At 40.4% G+C, this 27,017-nt stretch overlaps 1 protein-coding gene across 1 annotated transcript; it reads right to left on the bottom strand.

Moving 5' to 3' along the window:
• Positions 1-40: 40 nt before the first annotated feature.
• plg (plasminogen) lies at positions 41-26,171 on the bottom strand. The gene is made up of 20 exons (XM_034197097.1): positions 26,052-26,171; positions 25,743-25,878; positions 22,002-22,137; positions 21,816-21,922; positions 20,146-20,260; positions 19,006-19,145; positions 16,586-16,706; positions 12,772-12,890; positions 11,023-11,185; positions 10,548-10,672; positions 7,999-8,158; positions 6,694-6,878; positions 5,176-5,324; positions 4,948-5,041; positions 4,648-4,762; positions 3,929-4,003; positions 3,184-3,324; positions 2,293-2,399; positions 733-878; positions 41-516 (listed from the first exon to the last, which is right to left on the bottom strand). Exons 2-20 carry the CDS (start codon positions 25,789-25,791, stop codon positions 355-357), a joined length of 2,409 nt encoding a protein of 802 aa, XP_034052988.1. The 5' UTR covers positions 25,792-25,878; positions 26,052-26,171; the 3' UTR covers positions 41-354.
• Positions 26,172-27,017: the final 846 nt, after the last annotated feature.

A 27,017-nucleotide genomic window follows, 5' to 3' on the forward strand; every position in this document is an offset into this window, starting at 1 on the left:
TGAGAATGTGTGTGTGTAGATTTATTAACATTATGCCAAAAAAAGGAACAGTTTGTTTTATTTAACTATCTATAAACCATGATTTAACAATTCCCTTTGTATTAGGTTTTATTGTTCAACTCTTACAGAGAATCACAGCTTCACATCCTATCCTTTGCTTATTATATTTTTCCACCACAGGAAATAAAACACGTCTTTTAAAATCGATAATCTCCGACTACAAACTCTGTTGGAGCAGAACAGTACGAACATGTTAAAGTATGTTCAAAAAGCACGATGAAAAGTCACTTTTTGTGCGGCCGATGCTGTTGTTGTTGTTGTTGTTGTTGTTGTTCAGTATTTGCTGGATGTTCTTTAGTTGGCTTTGATGGTTGTGTCGATCCAGTCCACAAACTTGGAGACTCGGGCGTAGATGCCGGGCTTCATGGCGTTGGCGCAGCCGAGACCCCAGGAGGTGACGCCCTGCAGGACGTACTGGTTCTGAGAGTGACACACCAGGGGGCCGCCGCTGTCACCCTGCAGGTGGGGGGGGGGGGGAATATCAATTTAATCTCAGAGAATACTTAAATTTACATTTTAAATCTTAGTTATTTTCTTGTAAATTAACACAACTGTATAACATTATTAAAAAGACAACACTAAATTGATTTCTATGCAGATTTTTTTTAAATCATAAAACGCAGGATTTAAAATCATTTAAATCATGTGCTTTTTTTGGTTTTTCAATCATACCTGGCAGCTGTCATTCCCCCCCTCGATGTTTCCGGCACACATCTCGTGATCTTTGACTCGACCGTTCAGGTACGAGGGACGGTTACAGATCTTATTCTCGATCACAGGGAAACCCGTTTCCTTCAGAACGCCCTCACCCCCCGTCCCTGAAACACACACACACACACACACACACACACACACACACACACACACACACAGTTAGCCACTCTATAGTTTGTCTGATAACAACTTTGGCATAATTTCCTTCAAAAAATGTGGATATCAGTCTTTGTATTAAATAATCTGAAGAGCAAACTTGGAGAGAATCACTGGAACTTTTACTTTAATTTTTGGAGCATTTTCTCTTATTTATTTTAGACTTAAGGCAATAAAAGTATCATTTTTTTTTTACTATAGTAAGGACCTTATTTACATTAAACATTCACTCCAGAGGCCTGTACTACGAAGCAGGATTTTCGCTTAGCGGCTAACTTCAGGGAAAACTGAGTTTCCGGTCCTACGACGCTGGTTCTCTTTTTAGCAGGCTAGATCTCCATGGTAACTTATGCTTAGCGGCTAACCTGGTCGGGACCAGGTTAGGTTGCAGGCTAAGAGCTCAACTCAGTGAAAGCACCGCCTGCTGACCAATCAGAGCTCAGTGTGCGGAGTTTAAAGCGACCAAGTCATATTACAGGAGAAAGGAAATACAGAAAAGCTGCCGTCGCAGGAAAGACGGCCGGCAAAAATCACCGACTGTGTGAACGTGAACATTAATAGAATATCACCTCCCATCTTCAGAGCAATCTGACTATTATAACATTAGCGTTAAGAAAGCTTACTTAAATATCTGCCACAACATAAGTAACCGGATCAGAGTAACATTAAGTACAGTCTGCGGCATATCACTTCATAATGTATCATATATCTCCTTATCTGAGTCAGCTGAGCCGTATCTGGCCGTGCAACACTCACAGTGTCACATACTGTATGCAGAAGTATTATTTTAAGCAACACATTAAGTTGACGAAACACTCGAGACAAATGTAATGAAAGTCAGATCGTGTCTTAGACGGGGCAGTGATATCATAAACCTGTTAATGTACGCATTCAAACACTTGTTCTGTTCCCAGCTGTGTTCACCTTGCAGGTGCAGCTATGTGGCTTTGATCCTGGATAAAGTGTTTAAGTCATGGATGTTTAAAGTTTAACTTCTTCTTATGTCTAATATTATAGTTTACTTTTCATTCAGGAAGTATGACGCTGCGCTGTCAGTACGCTTCTCCATGTTTGTGATTGGTCGAATGCTCCAGATACCACCCCTTTCATGTGAACGCGCACCTATAGGACACGGCTGGCTTGAGCGATCCACTTGATAACCAGCGTCGTAGTACAGTTTAGTGAGAGCGCGTATGTTTTGGATTAGGCCAACCGGCTAACTCAAACATATCCAGGTTAGGTTGAGCCGGCTTCGTAGTACAGGCCTCCGGTCAACCAAAACTTCCCTCTCTTTACAAACACCTTATTTTCTAATAAAAAGACATCACAGCATAAAAACGTTTAAATACACTTTAGCAGTACCTTGAGTTTCTCCCCATCCGGTCACATAGCACTCGGTTCCACTGGGAACGACAAAGTCCTTCTCTGGCAGACACACCGGCAGCACTTTGTCATTTATTATTGCAGGCCTGAAATCACACAACAGCACAGGAGGAAGAAGTGAAACATAGCAATACTACGGTGTAACAAGTAGAAAATATAGTCATCATGCAGTACGGTCCACTACGGAATAATGTCATTATTAAGCATCAATGTGTATTATTGCCATAGCTGGTAAAGGGGGAGCTTATAACAACAACAACGTTGTAGTACTTTGCACGATATATGTATACCTTTAAAGGTTTTCCTAAATTCATTGTTTTCTTTATTTATACTGTGAGTCAGAAATCTCTCCTATAGTAGCACTTAAATAAATCAGACTTATCTGTTTCATTTCTATATATATTCTGAAGGTTTTTAATGAGGGGTTGGTTCAGATAAAGTTTAATTAACAATATTTTCTGATTGATGGACGGATAGAAAATATATTCACTCTGCAAAACAATTAATTTTAATAGAAACAAACAAAGATGTTGAACCTAGCTTCAACCAATGTTCAGATTTCAGTTTTGGAAATATATTCAAACACAGAAAACACATCTCAGAAAACATATGGGTTAGGGTTTGGCCAATATCATAAAAATAGCTTCTCATTTCTGTATAAAGACCTCAAAAAGGTTTGGATTATTTAAAGATATTGCACTTGATAATCTGAGTTTGTATGATTATGCTTTATTCCACTTTTTCTGTAAGTGGCTTTGGTTGAAATCACGAGTTAAATGATATAATGTATGTTAAACACCACATTTGAGTAAATTAACTCCTAAGTAATGCTATAACTAGTATGATTCATTATTACGAGGATAGACTCACGTCTGCAGCTTCAACAGAGCGATGTCCGCTCTGTTGGGTCCGAGGACCAGTTTCTCCAGGTTCCGGTCCTGTTTGGACGCCTCGTTGGCTCGCTCTGTGTGAACGCCCAGCAGCACCTTATAGGCTGAAGGGCGCTTTGACCTGAACAACACATTGAAAACATTCAGTAAACCAATCATTGTGGGGTTGAAGGATTTAGTCCAGGGGTGTCCAAACTTGTTTCACCTAGGGCCACACACAGAAAAATATACGAAGAGCTGGGCCTCTCACTCGAGGTACATATATCGCCTCATAAGTTCAGTTATAAATTAGCTTAATCAATCCAATGTAGGTAAATTATTCTTGACACTTGAAAATGCTGTTATAAAAAAACAGCCTACATCCCAGCTCTCTGTAGGGTTTATTTTGTTGGCAGCTCATTCCTTAAAACAGAAACCTCAGATTGATTATCATAAGAGGAAATATGAAGGGTCTATTTCAAGGTTGTTATGTAATTGAGTTATTGGGCTTTTTCTTATCAACTTAGATTTGTTAAAAGATGTTTTCTGACTGAATTTATTTGAAAATCGGGCTTATTGACACATGAATACTGTAATATATTTCAACCTATATATTTAATAAGACAAGCTGAAGTTTATTATACTTAAGTCATTATACTTTTTGAATTAGCTGAGGGCCGATTAAAAATGGCCCCTGGAAACCCCTGATTTAATCTTTAAATATGTTTTAATTAATGTTCTCTGACCTCTCCAGGCAGTGAGCAGCAGTCAGAACCCACTGAGGGTGGACCAGCGTTCCTCCACAGAAATGAATTCCCGAGCTGGTAGAAAATAAATAAATACAGAAATGTGTTAAAGTAGGAAAAAGACAGATATAATATCGCCTTTTTTGATATCAGATAATATAACACACCTTAAACCCTATACGATTTTGTTTGTGGACACAAATACATGGATTTTTACAGACATTTTGAGTAAAAAGCACAAAATATAATACAAATAAATGTGTACTTAATTATATGAGCCAGAGACGACTGGTTTCTCCTTTTACACAAGCTCAAGGTTCAAGGTTCTTTATTGAACTAACATAGCTACAGAGTAATTATGTCGTTGAAAATCTTAGGTCACAGGCTTCTCCAACAATGCAACACAATAATACAGATAAGCAGACAATATTAAAACAATATTAAAGTATACTATATTAAAAGTAAAACAAAAAGAAAAATAGTTTAAAAAAAAGTGGAATAGTGCAATACGAGTCTACATACAAGTTATTACTAAGTAGCAGATGAATGTTCTGGAATTGTTTCAGCAGTTCGGTTGTTTAACAGTCTTAGTTGGAGAGAGCAAGACAATGCGGCCATCTTCACGGGCGCATCAGGCTGTCATATGAGCCAATGTTTATCATATTCTGACAAATGTCGTACATCACTTTGAATAATACTTCAGTTTTGGTTTGACTCACCTGGTGCGGAGGCTGATCTGCCACGGCCAGGAGTGAGCTTTGGATACGCAGCCGCCCACGATCCGACCAAAACAACGCTTCGGTTTGATGACCGGCGTCCCGCAATTCATTCCAGCTGCAAAGAGAGAGTTTACAGTCAACAACACAAGGAGGACAACAATTTGGCATCCATTGGCAATCTATCCAATATTATTCTTGATATGTTACTCTGGACAACTGATGTTGTCATGGGTCGGAACACATAGGTTTAGTAGTTACAATCTTGCTGTTATATTGTACACAAAAATATTGTTTACATACCACAGTCGGGTATCTGACAGTAGTCCCATTTCTTGTTCCTGTCAGTCGTGTAGCACCACGGTCCGTTCACATCTCCATCTGGGTTTCTGCAGCCCTAACAATGAAAAACAAAGACGGAATCAATCAAATAGAAACACATTTTATGATTTTTTAATTTCTAACCTTAACCTTAACACACACACACACACACACACACACACACACACACACACACACACACACACTTACATTTCCCTCCAGCCCTTTGGTGGGGTGTGTTTGTGGGGTGAAGCTGTTGTGTTTCTGGGGGCTCTGGGCGCTCCAGGCCTGGCAGGTCACGCCCAGCACGGTGATTGAGGTCACGCCCCGGTATGTGTCTCCATTTCCTGTTTTACAGTCTGACCCAGCAACACACAGAGAATTAGGAATACAGGCTCAAACGTGGCAAACACAAGGTTTTACTTTTTTAATGCTATTATATTTCTATTTTAGACATTTACATTTTGGATTGTTTATTTCTAGTCTTTTAATTTCTCCAATGTACAATACCTAGTTGGTTTCTATTATACTGTTTTTCATCAATATATTACAGCTCTCAGAACCTGTCTCTGAAGTGTTTGGCTCCAAACACCAAACAGCTCATTGCAGCATTACCCATAATCCCCTCTGTTTCAGCCCTGTTTCCAAAGTGCTGATTCTCTGTCTGTTACTTTAGATGAAAACAAGGAGCCCCTCCCCACGCCCCTCTGCAGAGACATTTGGTTACAAAGAACACAATGGTGCTCTAGGAGGAGATTCAGGTGATAAGGTGGGGGGGGTTACCTTGGTTGCTGATTGGCTAATGGTTACACAAGACAACACATTGTTATGACATCATAAAGTGGCCAAAATCTGATCAGCTCATTTTCAGACAGGTTTTTATAGAAATGGATCAAAAAGAGAGAGAATCTTTGTTCCTGAAACTTTCAGAGTGTCTTTACACAGAGGGGACACATGTTGATGTAGAAGAGACATGAAGAAGAGGGGACACATGTTGATGTAGAAGAGACATGAAGAAGAGGGGACACATGTTGATGTAGAAGAGACATGAAGAAGAGGGGACAAATGTTGATGTAGAAGAGACATGAAGAAGAGGGGACACATGTTGATGTAGAAGAGACATGAAGAAGAGGGGACACATGTTGATGTAGAAGAGACATGAAGAAGAGGGGACACATGTTGATGTAGAAGAGACATGAAGAAGAGGGGACACATGGTGATGTAGAAGAGACATGAAGAAGAGGGGACACATGTTGATGTAGAAGAGACATGAAGAAGAGGGGACACATGTTGATGTAGAAGAGACATGAAGAAGAGGGGACACATGTTGATGTAGAAGAGACATGAAGAAGAGGGGACACATGTTGATGTAGAAAAGACATGAAGAAGAGGGGACACATGTTGATGTAGTAGAGACATGAAGAAGAGGGGACACATGTTGATGTAGAAGAGACATGAAGAAGAGGGGACACATGTTGATGTAGAAGAGACATGAAGAAGAGGGGACACATGTTGATGTAGAAGAGACATGAAGAAGAGGGGACACATGTTGATGTAGAAGAGACATGAAGAAGAGGGGACACATGTTGATGTAGAAGAGACATGAGGAAGAGGGGACACATGTTGATGTAGAAGAGACATGGAGAAGAGGGGACACATGTTGATGTGGAAGAGACATGAACAAGTGGATTTTGCATAATAGGTGACCTGTACAGTCTAATAATGTACCTTTCTGTGCGGGGTCCAGGGTGGGGACCAGGGGGTTTGAAGGTTGGATGGGAGTTGCTCCTCCTGAAGGTTTGATGACGCATTTCTCCAGGTTGCAGTACTCCCAGCGGACACTAGGGTCTGTAGTGTAGCACCAGGGGGCCCGGTCTCCGTCAGGGTTCCTGCACAGATTCCTCCTCAGGTCCCTGTGGAAGAGAACACCTTAGTACAGCGAGCAACAACTGAACACACACACACACACACACATGCACTCACACACACACACACACACACACACACACACACACACACACACACACACACACACACACACACACACACACACACACACACACACAAAGACTGCAACCACTACTATTTAGAAATACTTATAGAAATATATATTTAGACTGTAAGTATAAATATGCACATTTACATTGAATTGTATCTCGTCTCACTGGCATCGCTACTACCTCTGCTTTGCACTCTTATTTATTTATTGTGTCTAATTTTTTACTGCAGTGAGAGTTCCCAAATAAATGTTGTTGTACTTTGTATGATGACAATAAAGATATGTTCTATTCTATATTCTATTCTATTCATCCAGTATCCTATAAGGTTTTATATTTCACATACTAGATTATTAAAACCAGGAAAGGAACTAAAGATCCATGTGGGTTTTTTATTTATATACGTATATATTGGATCTTGTATGTTATTGCTATAATGCAACAAACTGCTAACAATTAGTTAAAGGTCCCATGTCACGGCCATTTCTACTGATCATAATTCCATTGTTGAGGTCTACTAGAATAGATTTACATTGTTCAATGTTCCAAACTCACATTGGTTTCTCACAGCATCTCTGTATAGTATGTGTATTCACTCTCTGTCCTAAACGGCTTGTTGGAGCTCCTGCCCCCCCCCCCCCCCCCCCCCCCCCCCCCCCCTCCCTGTGTCGGACCCGGAAGGAAAAAATGGAAAAAGAAAAATCTCCAACAACGAGGCATTCTAGGGCAGCATGGACACGTCTTCTCTGTGTTAGAGTTTTACTCGCTACAGGGTGTACTTTGAGGGTTTGTGACTCTGCAGACCGTTTACATGCAGAAAAAGCTACATAACAACAAGGGGACGGGTAATAACCAGAAAAGCATATGATGGGACCTTTAAGCCACTCTTATTTGCACTTATATACAGTAAAAGCAATACTTATATAGTCTGGCAATTGTGCTGCGATAATTAGCCAGGGTATACTATTCCATATTCACATAGGTCTAAATACACAATAAAGAATAAGGCTGGCAGGAGCTGCTTTTTGATGCTCACGCTTGGGGGAAGGCCTGTGGAGTTTTGTTGTGGCGGTGAGGCGTCATGGCGCTCCAGCGCTGACATCTTTTCCCGCTGATGGTCTCTGTCGTCACTCCTCTGTAACTCGTCCCGCCCCCCTCGTAACAATCCTCCTCCTCCACGGGGATCACGGGCTCATCTGCAGCGAGACACAGGACTGCATTTTTATACAGCGTTTTGCGTTTCTTAAAAGTCATTATTTCAATATTCCAGGCCCATTTGTTGGTTCTTTCTATCTGTCGGAGTAGAGTTAGAAGTTGTGGTATTTGTGGTCATGATCAGAGATGGGACGTAGTGGAGTACATCATCATCTTTATATAAAGAGACTCTTGGTCCATTATTACAAGACATACAACACTCACATATAAATTAAAAAAGGCAGTTATACCAATGCTTCCACAGAGGTGCCTGGTATCGTACAGCACTGAGACACGGATTTGAAAGCAGCATAATGACAGAGTTATGAGAAACATTCAATCGACAGATGAATTTCTACATTCGATTTCTCAAAAGAGCATGGAACGTGTTGACTCGTGCTTTACAGAACATTTCACTTGCACTGCACCACCTTGGTTTTCTAAGCAGTATACGCAAACAGTCATTATATGCAACCTGGAGCTTCTGGAGAACGAACTGCATATTTATATCTAGCATTTGTACGCTTTTTGAGATCCAGGACAGGCCCCTCTCTGGGCCTACCTGCCTGAACCCAGGCCCCAAAAGCATTCTTGGCTTCAGCGTATTGATCAGCCACATGTTTATTCCACCCTGGCTTGACGTAGTGTCTCTTCCTAGAGTAGGTACAGCACGGTCTACTGGCCTCCCATACAGCTCCCACAATACAATCATACATGATACAGAGGTCTTCACGGTGAGAGCTTTCATTACAACCCACATCAACACACAGAGTTGCCACTTTGGGTAGATATACATCACTCAACAGGACATCAGTTCACCCATAGTACAATAGCCTATCCTCATTTGTGAGCTTGGACCCATCCACTTTAGTCGTACAGGCATTATTAACCTCCTGAGACATCTCAGGGAGACTATCACAATCTAGTGACATTACAAAAGGAATGTGATCTGACATTGATGCCTCATACACAATCTCAATTGATCTTACAATGTCATGGGCATTAGCAGTGCTTATGCAATGGTCAAGCCATGAAGTTGTATGCCAGGCCTCGCTTATATATGAATAGCTATCTGTAGGCAGAAGTATTTGGCTTGATAATATAAGATTGTTATCATCACAAAACTGTAGCATATGCTTAGCAAACAAGGACCTTTTGTCTGATATGTCAGCATTCATATCACCCACTACAAAAACACTGGTGGAATGATTATCAGCAATAAAATAATGTATAAAAGCAAGTCTGTTCAGGTATTCATCTTCATTATGCTGTGACTCATATGGTGTATATACATTGAGAATGCTAAACTCCTTGTTATTCATTTTGATCTGTACAGCAATACACCAGTCAACTTCAAGCCTGATGACATTAATGACAGCGTCCAGCTTTTTGTGCCACAGGATAGCCACGCCCCCTGCTATCCTTCCTCTCACTATTCCCAGAGATAGGTCCGTAGTGGACTCACCAGCCCCGTGAAAATTGTCATTAAGAGAGTTCAACTTTTACAAACACTTCGTTACTGTACTTTACTATTTTCTGACGACTTTTTACTTTTACTTCTTACATGTTGAACTCAAATACCTGTACTTTCTACTTCTTACATGTTGAACTCAAATACCTGTACTTTCTACTTCTTACATGTTGAACACAAATACCTGTACTTTCTACTTCTTACATGTTGAACCCAAATACCTGTACTTTCTACTTCTTACATGTTGAACTCAAATACCTGTACTTTCTACTTCTTACATGTTGAACACAAATACCTGTACTTTCTACTTCTTACATGTTGAACTCAAATACCTGTACTTTCTACTTCTTACATGTTGAACTCAAATACCTGTACTTTCTACTTCTTACATTTTGAACCCAAATACCTGTACTTTCTACTTCTTACATGTTGAACTCAAATACCTGAACTTTCTACTTCTCACATTTTCCAAACAGCTGGTTTCCTTTAGTCTGAATGTGTGTTTGATGCGTGATCATTATTATTTAGAGTCATTGCGTGCCTATTGATTTGAACACGATCCGTGTATCCATCATTTCCTGGTCTTCTCTAAAGAAGAGGGACCAATGGAAACGTTGTCATGTTGCCGTTGTTCAGCATGGAAACATTCATTAGCTAACAATGACATTATTGTTCTATTAATATAAAGGGAGGTCAGGTACTCTTTAAAACAGCTGGGAGTTATGGGTACTTTTTACTGAAGTACATTTCAAAGCCCATACTTCTTTCCTTGTACTTGAAAAAATAAGTTTAGTCAGTACTTCTACTTTTACCAGAGTATTTTTAAACACGAGTATCTGTACTTCTACTTGAGTAAAGGATGTGGGTATACTTTTGCCGTCTCTGGTCATTATTAATATAATCATTAATGAGGGTTATACCTGGTCCGGCTGCGTCTCCACAGCTCGGCACCTTGCAGTACTCCCAGCGGGTCTCAGTGTTGGTGGTGTAGCACCAGGGCATCCTCTCGTTGTCCGGGTTACGACAGTGGTTGCTATCCAGGCCTCTGACGGGAAAAAACGCAGAAATAATCATGAAAACAATCAAATATATTTTAGAAAAAGTAATCATAGCACAGTATAAATAGTCTTTAAGTCTGGCATTAAAAATGGTAGTAGTATTAGTAGTAGTAAGTATAAATCTATATTAAAATAAACTAAAAATAATAAAACTAAAGAAGTCATTATGCAGAATGGTGATTTTTTTGGAGGGGAAAAAGTATTATTATTTCACTGGATTATAATTAATAAAATTACCAAAAGAAGTTTAAATATTAATAATAAAATAAAACATATATAAAAATACTTTCCACCACTGAATAAGCCCATCGTTAATATATGATGTATTTGTTCTTACTTGCAGGGGTAGTTTTCTGGGGAGCGGTTGTGTTTCTGAGGAGTCTGAACGGACCAGCTCTGGCACTGTTTCCCGGACTCGGTCACTGAGATGGTGCCGCGGTACAACTCTCCCTCCTCGGTGGCACAGCTCAGCTCCGGGACGATGGTGGGGGGCTCGGACGCTGAAAATAGGAAGTTCAGTTATAGATCTCACAGGGGAACAAACAACGTAAATTATGGCAGTGTTTTTAATAATGCCAAATTACCAGAGGTGGGAAGTAGTGTAGTACAAATACTTTGTTACTGTTCTTAAGTGTATTTTCTGGTATCAGTACTTTACTCCACTACTTATTTTTCGGACGACTTTTTACTTTGACTTCTTACATGTTGAACACAAATACCTGTACTTTCTACTTCTTACATGTTGAACTCAAATACCTGTACTTTCTACTTCTTACATGTTGAACTCAAATACCTGTACTTTCTACTTCTCACATGTTGAACACAAATACCTGTACTTTCTACTTCTTACATGTTGAACTCAAATACCTGTACTTCCTACTTCTTACATGTTGAACTCAAATACCTGTACTTTCTACTTCATACATGTTGAACACAAATACCTGTACTTTCTACTTCTTACATGTTGAACTCAAATACCTGTACTTTCTACTTCATACATGTTGAACTCAAATACCTGTACTTTCTACTTCTTACATGTTGAACTCAAATACCTGTACTGTCTACTTCTCTCATTTTCCAAACAGCTGGTTCCTTTAGTCTGAATGTGTGTTTGATGGGTGATCATTATTATTTAGAGTCATTGCGTGCCTATTGATTTGAACACGATCCGTGTATCCATCATTTCCTGGTCTTCTCTAAAGAAGAGGGACCAATGGAAACGTTGTCATGTTGCCGTTGTTCAGCATGGAAACATTCATTAGCTAACAATGACATTATTGTTCTATTAATATAAAGGGAGGTCAGGTACTCTTTAAAACAGCTGGGAGTTATGGGTACTTTTTACTGAAGTACATTTCAAAGCCTCTTTACTTTTACTTGAGTAAAGAAGTTTAGTCAGTACTTCTACTTTTACCAGAGTATAAAAACGAGTATCTGTACTTCTACTTGAGTAAAGGATGTGTGTACTTTTGTCCTCTCTGCAAATTACAATGAGAGTTAAAAAACTAAAGTGTGAAAAAAACAGGCGGGAAATCACAAAGGGGTGACGTGTTTTTCAAAATAAACAGGAAACAGAAAGACAGACCATGACACAAACTTTCTTTTGTCAATAATCTATGATGAAAAGTGTTTCAGAAGGAACATTTTATAATGGTAGTTTAGTTTATGATTCTTTTTGTGTTTCTACTTAAAGTATTACAGACTATCATTGACATGTATACCTAAAAAAAGACATACTTTTATTGGGGGTGCTTAGGGGGTGCTATGGCTATCCTAGGGGAGCTTCAGCACCCCCTAGCGCCCCCCTGGCGCCGCTATTCTACTAAAGTATGTTTTACATTTTAATTGTGAAATATTCATAAAACTAATATATGCACGGTATTAACTTTTTTTAACGGTATTTCCTTTTGTTCCTCAGGTTGCAGAGTGGGGTCAGCGACTAAACACCTTGCTCAATGGCACCTCAACATGTCAAAGGGTGAGTTTAACTATTTAATACATTTCTTAAAAGTTTGTATATGTGTTAAGCCGTGCATTTAAGGTGTCACAATGGTTAACAGAAGTCAAGGCAAATATTTGGACTTACCGCAGCGGGGAATGGAGCAGAAGTCCCAGCGTTTGGACGGGCTGGTGGTGAAACACCAGGGTTTGGGGTCTCCATCCGGGTTCCTGCAGTAATTCCCCTCAAGATATTTCTCTGGAAGACTAGAAAAAGCATAAATCATCGAACAGTGAGAATATGTGTTCGGACAAAACATATTTGCTTTATTTCCTCAATGCATTTATTAACTAAAAGGGCACTTTGAGAGTGCAGACATTAACTTATAATTATAATAAATATACAAAATGTTACAGCCAAAAATGCTAAGGATACAGATCTTGCAATGGTAACAAGAAAATCATATTATCAAAATACTTTATTTATCCCTTGGGGAAATGTATTGTTATCAACGTTGGTTTATTTTGAATTAAGAAAATACAAAAACATGATATAAAAATACTTATATACACAGAAATACTGAAGTTTGTGCAACAGGCTTCATGCACGTAAGGTCGGTTCTGCATCATCCATCCATCTTCTCCCGCTTATCCGTGGTCGGGTCGCGGGGGTAGCAGTTCCAGCAGAGAGCCCCAAACTTTATTTTCCCTGGCGACATCAACCAGCTCTGACTGGGGGGTCCCAAGGCGCTCCCAGGCCAGCGAAGAGATATAATCCCTCCACCTGGTCCTAGGTCTACCGCTTGGTCTCTTCCCAGCTGGACGTGCCTGGAACACCTCCCTAGGGAGGCGCCCAGGTGGCATCCTAACTAGGTGCCCGAACCACCTCAACTGGCTCCTTTCGACGCGAAGGAGGAGCGGCTCAACTCCGAGCGGCTCAACTCCGAGTCCCTCCCGGATGACCGAACTTCTCACCTTATCCCTAAGGGAGACACCAGCCACCCTGCGGAGAAAACCCATCTCGGCCGCTTGTATCCGCGATCTCGTTCTTTCGGTCATGACCCATCCTTCATGACCATAGGTGAGGGTAGGAACGAAAATGGCCCGGTAGACAGAGAGCTTTGCCTTCTGGCTCAGCTCCCTTTTCGTCACAACGGTGCGGAAAAGCGACTGCAGTACCGCTCCCGCTGCTCCGATTCTCCGGCCCATCTCACGCTCCATTGTTCCCTCACTCGAGAACAAGACCCCGAGATACTTGAACTCCTTCACTTGGGGTAAGGACTCATTCCCTACTTGGAGTGGACAGTCCATCGGTTTCCTGCTGAGAACCATGGCCTCAGATTTGGAGGTGCTGATCCTCATCCCAGCCGCTTCACACTCGGTTGCGAACCGATCCAGTGAGTGCTGAAGGTCGCAGACCGATGAAGCCATTAGAACCACATCATCTGCAAAAAGCAGTGGTGCAATCCTTAGTTCACCGAACTGCAGACCCCCTCCCCCATGACTACGCCTCGAAATCCGATCCATGTATATTACAAACAGGATTGGTGACAAAGCGCAGCCCTGGCGGAGGCCAACCCTCACCGGAAATGTGTCCGACTTACTGCCGAGGACCCGGACACAGCTCTCGCTTTGGGAGTACAGAGATTGGATGGCCCTGAGTAGAGACCCCCTGACCCCATACTCCCGCAGCACCTCCCACAGTAACTCCCTGGGAACTCGGTCATACGCCTTCTCCAAGTCTACAAAACACATGTAGACCGGATAAGCGTACTCCCAGGCCCCCTCCAGGATCCTTGCGAGAGTAAAAAGCTGATCCGTCGTTCCACGACCAGGACGGAATCCGCATTGTTCCTCCTCAATCTGAGGTTCGACAATCGGCCTGACCCTCCTTTCGAGTACCTTAGAGTAAACTTTCCCGGGGAGGCTGAGTAGTGTGATGCCTCTATAATTGGCACACACCCTCTGATCCCCCTTTTTAAAAAGGGGAACCACCACCCCGGTCTGCCACTCCTTCGGTACTGTTTCCAACTTCCACGCAACGTTGATGAGACGTGTCAACCATGACAGTCCCTCAACACCCAGAGCCTTCAGCATTTCCGGGCGGATCTCATCCACCCCCGGGGCTTTGCCACTGTGGAGTTGTTTGACGACCTCAGTGACCTCACCCCGAGAGATTGGTGTTGATCCCCCGTCATACTCCAGCTCTGCCTCTAACATAGAGGGCGGAGTTGTCGGGTTCAGGAGTTCCTCAAAGTGTTCCTTCCAACGCCCTAACACTCCATCAGTTGAGGTCAACAACGTCCCATCCTTACTGTACACAGCTTGAATGGTTCCCTGCTTCCCCCTCCTGAGGTGTCGGACAGTTTTCCAGAACAACTTTGGTACCGCCCGAAAGTCCTTCTCCATGTCTTCTCCGAACTTCTCCCACACCCACTGCTTTGCCTCGGCCACGGATGAGGCTGCTGCCCTTCGGGCCTGTCGGTACCTTGCAACTGCCTCGGGAGTCCCCCGGGATAACAAATCCCTGAAGGCCTCCTTCTTCAGTCGGACGGCTTCCCTGACCACCGGTGTCCACCAGGAGGTTCGAGGGTTACCGCCCCTTGAGGCACCTAGGACCTTGAGACCACAGCTCCCCGCCACGGCTTCGGCAATAGAGGCTTTGAACACCGACCACTCTGGTTAAATGTCCCCAACCTCCACAGGAATGCCCGAAAAGCTCCACCGGAGGTGTGAGTTGAAGGCCTCCTGAACTTGGGCCTCCTCCAGACGTTCCCAGTTCACCCGAACTACACGTTTGGGCTTACCAGGTCTATCCAGAGGCTTCCCCCCGCCACTCGACCCAACTCACCACCAGATGGTGATCAGTTGACAACTCCGCCCCTCTCTTTACCCGAGTGTCCAAAACATACGGCCTCAGGTCCGATGATACGATAACGAAATCGATCATGGACCTTCTGCCTAGGGTGCTCTGGTACCACGTACACTTATGAGCATCCTTATGTTCGAACATGGTGTTTGTTATGGCCAATCCATGACTAGCACAGAAGTCCAGTAACAAACCACCACTCCGGTTCAGATCAGGGGGGCCGTTCCTCCCAATCACGCCCCTCCAAGTGTCTCCATCATTGCCCACATGTGCGTTGAAGTCTCCCAGCAAGATTAAAGAGTCCCCTTCAGGAGCCCCATACAGGACTCTTTCCAGGGTCTCCAAGAAGGCTGTATACTCTGAACTGCTGTTGGGTGCATAAGCACACACAACAGTCAGAGTTTTCCCCCCCATAACCCGCAGGCGTAGGGAGGCGACCCTCTCGTCCACTGGGGTAAACTCCAACAACGAAGCACCTAACCGGGGACTTGTGAGTATCCCCACACCCGCCCGGCGCCTCACACCTTGAGCAACTCCGGAGAAGAATAGAGTCCAACCCCTATCCAGAAGTAAGGTTCCAGAGCCGACGCTGTGCGTAGAGGTGAGCCCAACCAGATCCAACTGGTAACGCTCCACCTCCCGCACAAGCTCCGGCTCCTTCCCCCCCAGAGAGGTGACGTTCCACGTCCCCAAAGCCAGCTTCTGTCACCCGGGTCTGGTCCGTCGAGACCCTCCGCTTTCACTGCCACCCTTCTGGCAGCGCACCCGACCCCATCGCTGTTTCCCGTAGGTGGTGGGCCCGCGGGACGGAGAAGCGGAGGTGTTGCCCACGTTGCCTTTTCGGGCTGGGCCCGGCCGGGCTCCGTGGCAAGCCCGGCCACCAGACGCTCGCCGACGAGTCCTCCTTCTGGGCCTGGCTCCAGAAGGGGACCCCGGGGTTCCTCCGGGCCGGGTATCCTCACTTCTTGTATCGTCTTTCATGAGGTCTTTTGAACAACAAACAAACCAAATACCTCTCCTCTTTTTACACAGAGGTTAATATAATGAATCCTCCTGTGGTGGATTGATAAATTGTTTTTGTTTGTGGTCTTACGCGCTGGGGTTGTAGCCGTGGTTGTGAGGTTTCTGAGAGTCCCAGCGTTGGCAGGTGTAGCCGTTTTCTGTCAAGGAGATTTTCCCTCTGTAGTTCTCACCACTGCAGTGAATACACTCCTCTGTCAAATAAAGCACAAGCCATTTAGACAATCACGTGCAATGTGTTGTAGAGCTAAACAATAGCAGTGCTAGTGTTACATCATCATTAACACTTAATAAGACAACAGAAAGGAACACAATAAATAAACATAATGGAATAACAGATTCATAAAAATGCATAAAAGAGATGCAGAATAGTTTTAAAACAACTCTGTAAATACAGTAGGTGCTAAAACAAGTTAAAAGGCTTCTGGGTAAGCAGCTGAAAAAAGTAACGTTGTTAGCCTGAAGAAAGCAAAGGAGTCCAATGGAGGCGTTTAAGTCAGGGGGGGGATTCCCTCTGGAGGTAATTTTAGCCTTTGCAGACCATTTACATGCACAAAAACCTTTATAACACACTACAGGAAAGAGAAAAACAAACAAAAAGCATAATAGGGTCACTAATCTGGTCAAATGTGTTTACAAAGTGCAATATTTTCTTCTTAAAGGTCTCCTATTATACTGTTTTTCATCAATATATTATAGCTCTCAGATATATCCAGAACATGTCTCTGAAGTGTTTGGCTCCAAATACCAAACAGATCATTGCAGCATTACCCATTATCCCCTCTGTTTCAGCGCTGTTTGCTTTCTAGACCGACAACTTTTTGGTGCTTGAAACAAACCGGATTCCGGAGCTTTGAGGCGGCTCCGCTGCGGTGTTAACAGGAAAAACCGGTGCTTTTCAAGCTCCAGCTCCTTAGTGCCCCCATGGAACTAAGTACAGATCGCGTTCACACCGGAATAAATCCCTGAGGAAAGATTACACAAATGAAGCCGCTGACGTCACTTCTTCTTCTGCTTTGGGTTTACTGGCAGGCCACAAACAACTTCACGGCGTATACTGCCACCCGAAGTCCCCGGCCGGAAGTCCCCGGAGTTGGGGACTGGCTTCAGTAGAAGCTGCTGGGACTCCCAGCAGCTTCTACTGAAGCCTTCTGAGTAAATCGCCAGAACGCCGACACCTCCTCCTCTCCACCGCTCCAATGTTTTCTTTTGTGTTGCCATAAGTTATGCTCTCTCCGTTGGTGCGCTGGGCTAATGCTAATGCTAATAATGCTAATGCCAGCAAACACAATGGCGGCTTCACAAAACTTTTCAGAGTTTTACGGGGCGTGGTTTGCAATTTGCCCAGCCAATCAGAAATTGGTACTTGTTTCTCCCCAGGATAGTACCACTTCTCTAGCAGGCACTAAAAATGTGGGTAAAAGTTCTCGGAACTAAGTTCTCTTTTTGGTGTGAACGCAAAATTCCAGGCACTAACGGAACTAAACGGGAAAAGTATGGGGAAAAGTACTCCGGTGTGAACGCGTCTAATGGTCTAAATCAGGGGTACTCAAATACAAATCTTAAAGGTCCAAAATAAATGTTTCAATAAGACAAAGGTCCGTTTATTACGGTCATTCAAACTTTTAAACAATTGCAACAAGATTCTTAACACGAGGTTGCAAAAACAAAAATAATCTGTATGCAGTCAGTTTTCATTGTTATTGTGTCTGTGCTTGACCCCTCAGAGTCGCAGTGTAAGAGCTGCACAGTTATGAATAAAGGCAGCTGCACCCTCTTTCATTCAGCATTCCCATTAGTGCTTTATAAATGTCTTGCCCCCTTGTGTATCCACTGAGGTTCATCAGGCCCAACACATCTTCAACAAACTCCCCCTTTGCCTCATCATAAAAACTCACAAACACCAGCAACTGAGCATTGTCAGTGGTGTCAGTGGACTCACCCACAGCTAAGGAAATGCACTGTGCATTTTTTATTCCATCACAAAGCTGATTAATCAAATCACCAGCCAGTATTTATGTTCTTCTGGTTGCTGTGGAATCTGAGAGGGGGATTTGCTTGATTTGACCTGTTATTTCCTCTTTTTGTTTGCCTTCAACATGGTCATGGGGGGGGGGGGTTACCTTGGTTGGTGACTAGGCTACTAGCTACAGTACAGATGGCTACTACACAAGCCAAAAAATCGTAATGACATCATAAAGTGGCCAAAATCTGATCAGCTCATCTTCAGGCAGGTTTTATATAAATGGATCAGGACAAAAAGAGAGAGAATCTTTTTTCCTGAAACTTCCAGAATCTCTTTATGCAGAAGGGACACATGTTGATGTATAAAAGACATGAAAAAGTGGATTTTGCATAATAGGTGACCTTTAAAAGTTGACTACAAGCTGCTTTAAAATGTACTTATGAACATTACTTGAGTATACTGTATGTACTTAACTTTCCAACACTGGAAAACCAGACCCAAAAACACAGATAATAAATGTTTTTTACCGGTGCAGCTGGGCACGTCGCAGTTTTCCCAGCGGGTGTTGGAGTCGGTGGTGTAGCACCAGGGTCCGCCGCTGTCTCCATCCGGGTTTCTGCAGAAGTTTAACTCTAAGTCTGCTCTGGGATGCTCACCCGGTGTGAAGCTGCACACACACATTGAGAGAAATCATAGTAACTTAAATAGATAGATATATAGATAGATGGATAGATATATGATAGATAGATAGGTAGATAGATAGATGGATAGATGGATAGATGGATAGATATATGATAGATAGGTAGGTAGATAGATAGATGGATAGATAGATGGTTAGATGGATAGATAGATAGATAGATAGATAGATAGATAGATAGATAGATAGATAGATAGATAGATAGATAGATAGATAGATAGATAGATAGATAGATAGATAGATAGATAGATAGATAGATAGATAGATAGATAGATAGATAGAGAGATAGAGAGATAGATAGAGAGATAGAGAGATAGATAGAGAGATAGATAGATAGATAGATAGAGAGATAGAGAGATAGATAGAGAGATAGATAGATAGATAGATAGATAGATAGATAGATAGATAGATAGATAGATAGATAGATAGATAGATAGATATATAGATAGATAGATAGATAGATAGATAGATAGATAGATAGATAGATAGATAGATAGATAGATAGATAGAGAGATAGAGAGATAGATAGAGAGATAGATAGAGAGATAGAGAGATAGATAGAGAGATAGATAGATAGAGAGATAGAGAGATAGATAGAGAGATAGATAGATAGATAGATAGATAGATAGATAGATAGATAGATAGATAGATAGATAGATAGATAGATAGATAGATAGATAGATAGAGAGATAGATAGAGAGATAGATGGGTACTTTATTGATCCCAATCTGGGAAATGTTTGCGTTGCAGCAGCCTAAAAAAAGCAAGGTAATGTACATAAGATAAATTAAGACACAAGAAATAAACAATTCAAAATATTTCTGAAATAGAAATATAATAGCATTAAAGTAAAAATATATATACGTGGATGTGGAAATACAACTTTCCAGGAACAAATATAATGCAGATAGATCACATATATAAAGATATAATGTGATATGATGTGTAAAGTAATATCATGAGTACATACTTGGGCCTGTGCGGGTATTTAGCATCCCATCTCTGGCAGATCTTTCCTGTTTTTGATTTGCTTTTCGTTCCTCTGTAATCTGTTCCTATTCCATTAACACACTCCAGGAGGTATACTGCACGAGACGGACACAACAACACACACATCGTTATTCAATATATGAAATGATTTTGTAGTGCGCTGTAGAGTACACTATTCTCTGAGTGAATCATTGATCTGATCCCACTCAATTGATGTTTTTATCCCCAGTATTCACAGTACTGTTAATCTGCTCAGTGTTTGCAGACAGTCCAAACATCACTGATCACGCAGCATATGGGCTAAACATTAACCATCAGTGTTTGGAGGGTTACTTTTCTAATGAAATAGGTCAAAAGGTACCCCTAACATGGAAATGATTCATGTTGATAAGCTGATTGATAAGCTAAACATGTATACATTTAAACCAGACACTTTATATCTCACAACTCGATTGATAAATGTTTTTTTACTATAACTTGAATTACTGTATAATTAGAACAGAGCACAAAAATCAATGTTATATGTACATTTTCTCAGTAATTCAAACTGATTTTTTTTTCAGTAATTAATTCATATATTTATTTATTTTGTCTCACTTATTAGTCCTAATTACAAATACATTTATTATATGTATTTATTCAATATATATATATTTTTTCTATTCATTTATTTGTTATTTTTTAATTTATGTACTAATTTAATTGTTTGTTTATTTTCTTTCATGTACATATTTAATTGTAATAAGAACCCGGACCCATTTCTACTTTTGGGGAAATTAAGGGGAGCATAATTTAGACTAAATAGACCACCTAGAACCCATTTCTGACAAGTAACCCCCCCTAGTGTCACATATCTGAAATGTGACATATATGTCACATTGGGCTTTAATGGTCAAATAACTCTTATTTATAACTTAATTAATGAGGATGATTTTTTGGTTTAAATTAATTTGAACCTTCTTTGAATTGAAGAATAAAGAATACATATAATTGAATCAGCTAAATTAACGGAGCAGATCATAATCATATTTCTAATTGTGCATATATGCCACTCCGGGTTTACTGTGAAAGTTTAGGGTTAAAGTCCCGATCAGTGTCACAGCGATGTTTATCTGATGTGTTTCATATCAATTTGATCAATAAATGTTTCCACAACAGGTTAAATATAATAAAGGACATGTTATGTAAGCATTTTCATTCTTAAATGGCTTGAATTTTACCTTTAGCAACAAAAAAAAGCTTTTGAAATGTAGCTAGTTCTGTCATATGTGTTAGTCTGGCACATAGACATCTTGGACATGTTGTCATGGGAACACAAAGTCACATGACCTGGACCATGACCCACCAGACTGTTCAGCGTGTCACCTAGGGACTCCATGAGATAAAATTAAGGCTAAAGCTGTATAAGGAACTTTCCAGAACATTTAAAGGTCATGTGACACCCGTGTCACGGTGGGTCCTTATGGGTTAATAAGTCACTCTATAACATGTGATAAAAGTAAAGAAAAGAAAACTTAATTAAATTGAATCAAATTAAATACAACAAAAATCATATTATAATACAAATATAAATACAATAAAATGTAAATACAAAATTAAAAAATACAAATAAAAGATATATATTATAACAGAAATTATAAAATGTCCTACCTTTTTTTTCGTATAACGCAGCGCTGCTTCTGCGCAGGATGGTCTCTGTTTTAGAGTTAGCTGCAGCTGTCCAGCAGTCCTGATCCTTCTCAACGTACAGGAAGGATCTGAGGAAACACACACAGGAAGCTCAGAGTTAAACGTAAAAGATAAATGGTGAAATGGATTTGAACAGAGTGAACTTACCTGCATGTCCAGGTCGTTTCAGCGTCACATTTGGCGGCACACTCGGCCACAGTGTTTACTGAGTATTGTCTTTTCTGCAGAGAGAGGATCCAAGCTCCCTCCGTTTTAGCGTAGCTCTCCGTCTTGTTGCCGCTCGCTGACATCAGACACAGGAATATTAACTCATTACGTTTCAGATATAAAGATCATTAAACATCAATGATGTCATCCAAGCTAATTAATGTGGTTTGAAATCAAGGATACATTGGATAAAGACAATTATACCATCATTATAATACATAAAATAATAAAGAAATACATACAGTTTTAAAAGTGATACAACATATTTTTAAATAACAATAATAATGATGATGATGATGATGATGATAATAATAACAATAATAATGCTAATGATAATAATGATGATGATGTTGATGACGATGATAATAACAATAATAACGCTAATGATGATGATGATGATAATAACAACAAAATAATAAATACAGTTCTAAAAGCAATACAACATATTTTAAAAATAATTATTCTACTAATCATAACAAATCACTTTCGACAGGTATAATGTGTACTAGGGATGTAACGATATATCGAATATCGCGATATCGCGGTAAATAAATGTCTCAATACCGTCGTGGGACTGACCAAATCTACCGCGATTTTTAATTTTTAATTTCATTTATTTTTTAAACCTTTATTTAACCAGGTGGTCCCATTGAGATCATCGATCTCTTTTTCAAGGGAGACCTGTCCAACATGGCAGCAAGTAGGTTACAACATGAACATAAAACAACAGATAACACAAAAGGACATGGTATTTACAGGGCTACATGTACACACCTAGAGACATTGACAAGTACCAACAGTATATTTATATCTCGCCCTGTCAATAAGCCTCACCTTCTTGGCAAACACTGTATTGTTTTTTAAGTGGTGGAGAGACAATGCACAGTTTTACCCACTGCTGTTACCCATGGCCAAAGCATATCTCTCTGTCCCAGCAACATCAGTACCAAGCAAGAGAGTTGTTTCCACAGCAGGGGATTTTGTAAACGCCCAAACATCCCAGCTTCTACCTGGAAATGTGGACATGCTCATATTCCTAAAAGATAACCTTGATGACGCTGAGTGAGTGAGTGATGTTGAGTTACTTGAAAAACTAAAGTGAAACTTGATTTATTTTATTGCAGGGTCTGATTATTATATTGTTGACACTTTAAAATACTACTATCTACTAAAATGCTTTAAAAATCAGATTTATTATTTAATAAAGAAAAAAAAATTCAAGAAAAGAAAAAAAAGAAATTCCCTTTTTTTTCCTTTATTTTTCAATATCGCGATAAATATCGTACCGTGGACTTTTTATCGCGATATTATCGTACCGTGAGTTTTTGGTATCGTTACATCCCTAGTATATACACTGCAGTACACATACAGTATATACTATCCTAAAGGAAGTGATATTAAGTTATACATTTTTGGTGTTTAGCATTTTAGAAAGTCATACGGTTCCAGAGTACAAAAAACTCATTCATAAGTTTGTTTATAAAGTTGAGTCATCTAACATTGTGCCGGGAAAACCCAGTGTTGAATATTGTGATGACTTTGAGTCATAGAAAGCAAATACAAAACACGTCACGGTATCTTTACGTTTTAAAAAAAATGCAAATGATCAAGGTTAGTACATTGTAATACATGTGTAATTAAGTACAGCACTTTTATTCAATGACTATCTGTGGGTCAGAGTCAGGGCCGGTCCTAGACATTTTGGTGCCCAAGGCAAGATTATGATTTGGTGCCCCCCCCCCCCCTCCAAGCAATACACAATAGAATATATAAAATCTCTACAAAAGACCAATACACTACAAAAACTGAAACGTATTGACATGTTGGTTATATACATAAAGAAGGTTTCAAATGTATTCATTATTGTATGCACATGTTTTAATTGGGGGGTGGACGTCACATCCTCTAGGGGGGTCCGGGGGTATGCCCCCCCCCCCCCGGAAAGATTTGTTTTAACATTTTAAAGTAAAATGCTTCAATCTGGTGCACTTTGAGCAGAATGACTAGAGACCTGATCTCGGGGGTACAACTCTAAAACACCCATATGAAAAAGATCGGTTTACATTTTAATAATCAAATAAGTATTTGAACGTAACCAATAACCTACCATAGCCAATAACAAATTCATGTAACGTATTTTATTTTTGTTGTTCATTCATATCTTATTTGAGCAGTTAACATTATTTATGCATATTTTTGTATCTCTCCAGTTTTAAATGATATTGTTGGTTTACTGTCCTATAGTATACATTGGAATGATTTCAAACCTGTTGTTATTTATCCTAATAATTATAAAGGAGTGCCTTGGAAATATGTGTTTACATAAATTGTGACCAAACCGTTTGAGACCCACTGAGATAACTTAGACTAAAGTGAACTATCTAAACACTCAAGAGTCCTTTACCTCACTGAGCTGTAGTTATCAGCCTCAATCCAACAACAATCCGCGGTACCAATGCGCGCCCTCTCTCTCTCTTTCTCTTGCTCGCTCGCACTTTGGCTGTGAGCTGCGGGCGCCAGATAAGTCAACATCCCCCACTTTCCTCACTAACAGCGCCCATCGTACAGGGCAAATGAAAAGTGTAACCGGGGTGAAAAGGGTGTTACCTTTACTTAATTATGAATGTTGTTACATCAAGACTGAAAATTCGGATGAGCCAAACAGTCAAAAATGTTTTTTTCCCTCCCAGAACTACCAGCGCAGCTCCCCCCCAGGTCTGGCGCCCTAGGCGACCGCCTATGTCGCCAGTGCTACGGGCCGGCCCTGTCTGTGGGAAATAGGTCTATTAAATTATAAATATCCCATTCAGGAAAACCACATGACATAACAAAGTTATGATCTAATAATTGTAATGATCTAATTGTCTAATCATATATTATGTATGTGTAGATGCATTAATCTCATTTAAAGTACGTGAGACACTGTCTTTGTTAATATTTGATATGTGTGGCCCGTGGTTGAGTTCATTGATCACAATTCCAGATTTAATTTGAAAAAAATGCGATTGTTTTCGACGATTTGATGATTGTTGATGTTCAAATTGTCAGGTATTTCAATGAGATTTCTGAAATGTAATTAAAAAATGTGTGATTTTACAATGATTTGATCAACTCTGGGTCCACATGAATGACAGTATTTGCTTTGTGTCACTTATTTATAGGTAAACTAAGCAAATAAAACACATTTGTTTAGCGCTTCTCACAGACATTACGTTTTTTTGATGATTTTCAAACTGTTTTCTTCCCATTCCTTGAAAACTAGGTAAAGATCATGTGTTAAAGTGAACACATGATCTGTTATGTGCTTCTAGATTTGTCTCTTTCTAGATTCAAGATTATCATTCGAATCAAAAAGAATTACAGCGTATTTTGGCTAAAGATAATTTTAATTCCCAGGGACTTCCAACATCATACAATATACTCAAGACATAAAACTAAACAAAATGGCGCAAGACAATGGTGCAAGGGACACAAATGGTGCTGGTAAAATGCAGAAATGTCTTCATCAAATGATCAAAATAGTATTAAAAGACACATTTAATCAACTTGGACACATTGTCCTAATGAGTTCATCTCAAATAGGGCAAAATATCATCTTATTGTCTGTTTCTTTACATATATAACAGCATTTATATTGTTTTTTAACCTTAATTATCATTCAAAGATGCCTTTATATCTTACCGGTGCAGATCAGGGCTCCCAGGAGGAAAGCCACTTTACACAGGTCCATGTTGAGGCCTTTTTATTCTAGCAGCTCATATTTGACGAAGTCACCAAGCGTCCTCCTGGTGTGTTATTGGGCTCCCTTCAGGATGTCCTGAAAATAAATAGGACAGTTCAATCGCTAGTCAATCATTGGCCCGACAAGGACGGCAAAAGAGGTCAAAAACCTTATCAAACGTAGATTTTTACAGCACGTAAACCACATCTTCTCCGTTATATGTTATATTTATCAGGATAAACAAATGTAGCATGTTTTTTAATACTTACCCAAAAGCTTCTCAAGCTAATCTGTTTCTTTTCTGCAGCTACAAAAGATTTTAGGAGATGAGCTTTGACCGATTTTTTGACATCATGTGACCTTTTATGTCTTATCATTAGGCCCATTTTCTCTCTATCACTTTACTGGAATTTGCGTCAAACCTAAGCATGTCCTTTGCTACGCTAATACTTCCATTATAACATAAACGGTTGCATGTTTATTTCAATTATGATGTGTACAAGTGTGTTATGATGTTATTATGTGACACACACTTTATTCCTTATTTTACTGGGGCATACTATGTGATCTACATCAAATGTGATCAATAGTTACAGTTAATCTTTAGCTAAAAGGGACCAAGGTCCTCAACTGCAAACATGTGATTACAAAACAACCAACGTTAGTGCTGAGAAATACTGATTAATACGGGAAATGTGTGCCTTAAAAACATCAATTTAACATTTTGGGGTATAAGGGTCAGGGTTTGACTGATGTCTCTGCTTTATCAGTACTTTTTATTTTTGATGATTTCAGTACATTTGGAAGAAGTATTTGAGTGCAAGATATTAAAGTGGACATATTATGATATAGTGGAACAATATATTGTAGGGCCATGAGAAAACGCCATCCTGTTTAAACCACATCAAGGATTATTTCTGAAACAGTATGGAGCTCAAATACTTTTTCTCTTGCGGGTTTATCACAAGGTGAGTTCCTTTTTATATTTCCTGCGTTTTAAACATATGTGCTCTACAGTACAGGTTAGCTCTGAGTGTTAGCGAGGCTTGCTAATGTAAACAAAGACGAGATTACGTCCAAAACACGTCAGGCATTGTTTCTGATAGCAACTTTCTGTGGGTCTGCCGCCGATTTGACGTCATATCGGCAGCAAATCTGTATCCGCTCGTTGTACCCACGTTTTTAAAAGATTTGGGTACACACCGGGGTCGGGGACACATATTTATGTATAAAAG

This window comes from Gymnodraco acuticeps, unplaced genomic scaffold (genome assembly GCF_902827175.1).
Source record: "Gymnodraco acuticeps unplaced genomic scaffold, fGymAcu1.1, whole genome shotgun sequence".
Classification (NCBI taxonomy): domain Eukaryota; kingdom Metazoa; phylum Chordata; class Actinopteri; order Perciformes; family Bathydraconidae; genus Gymnodraco; species Gymnodraco acuticeps.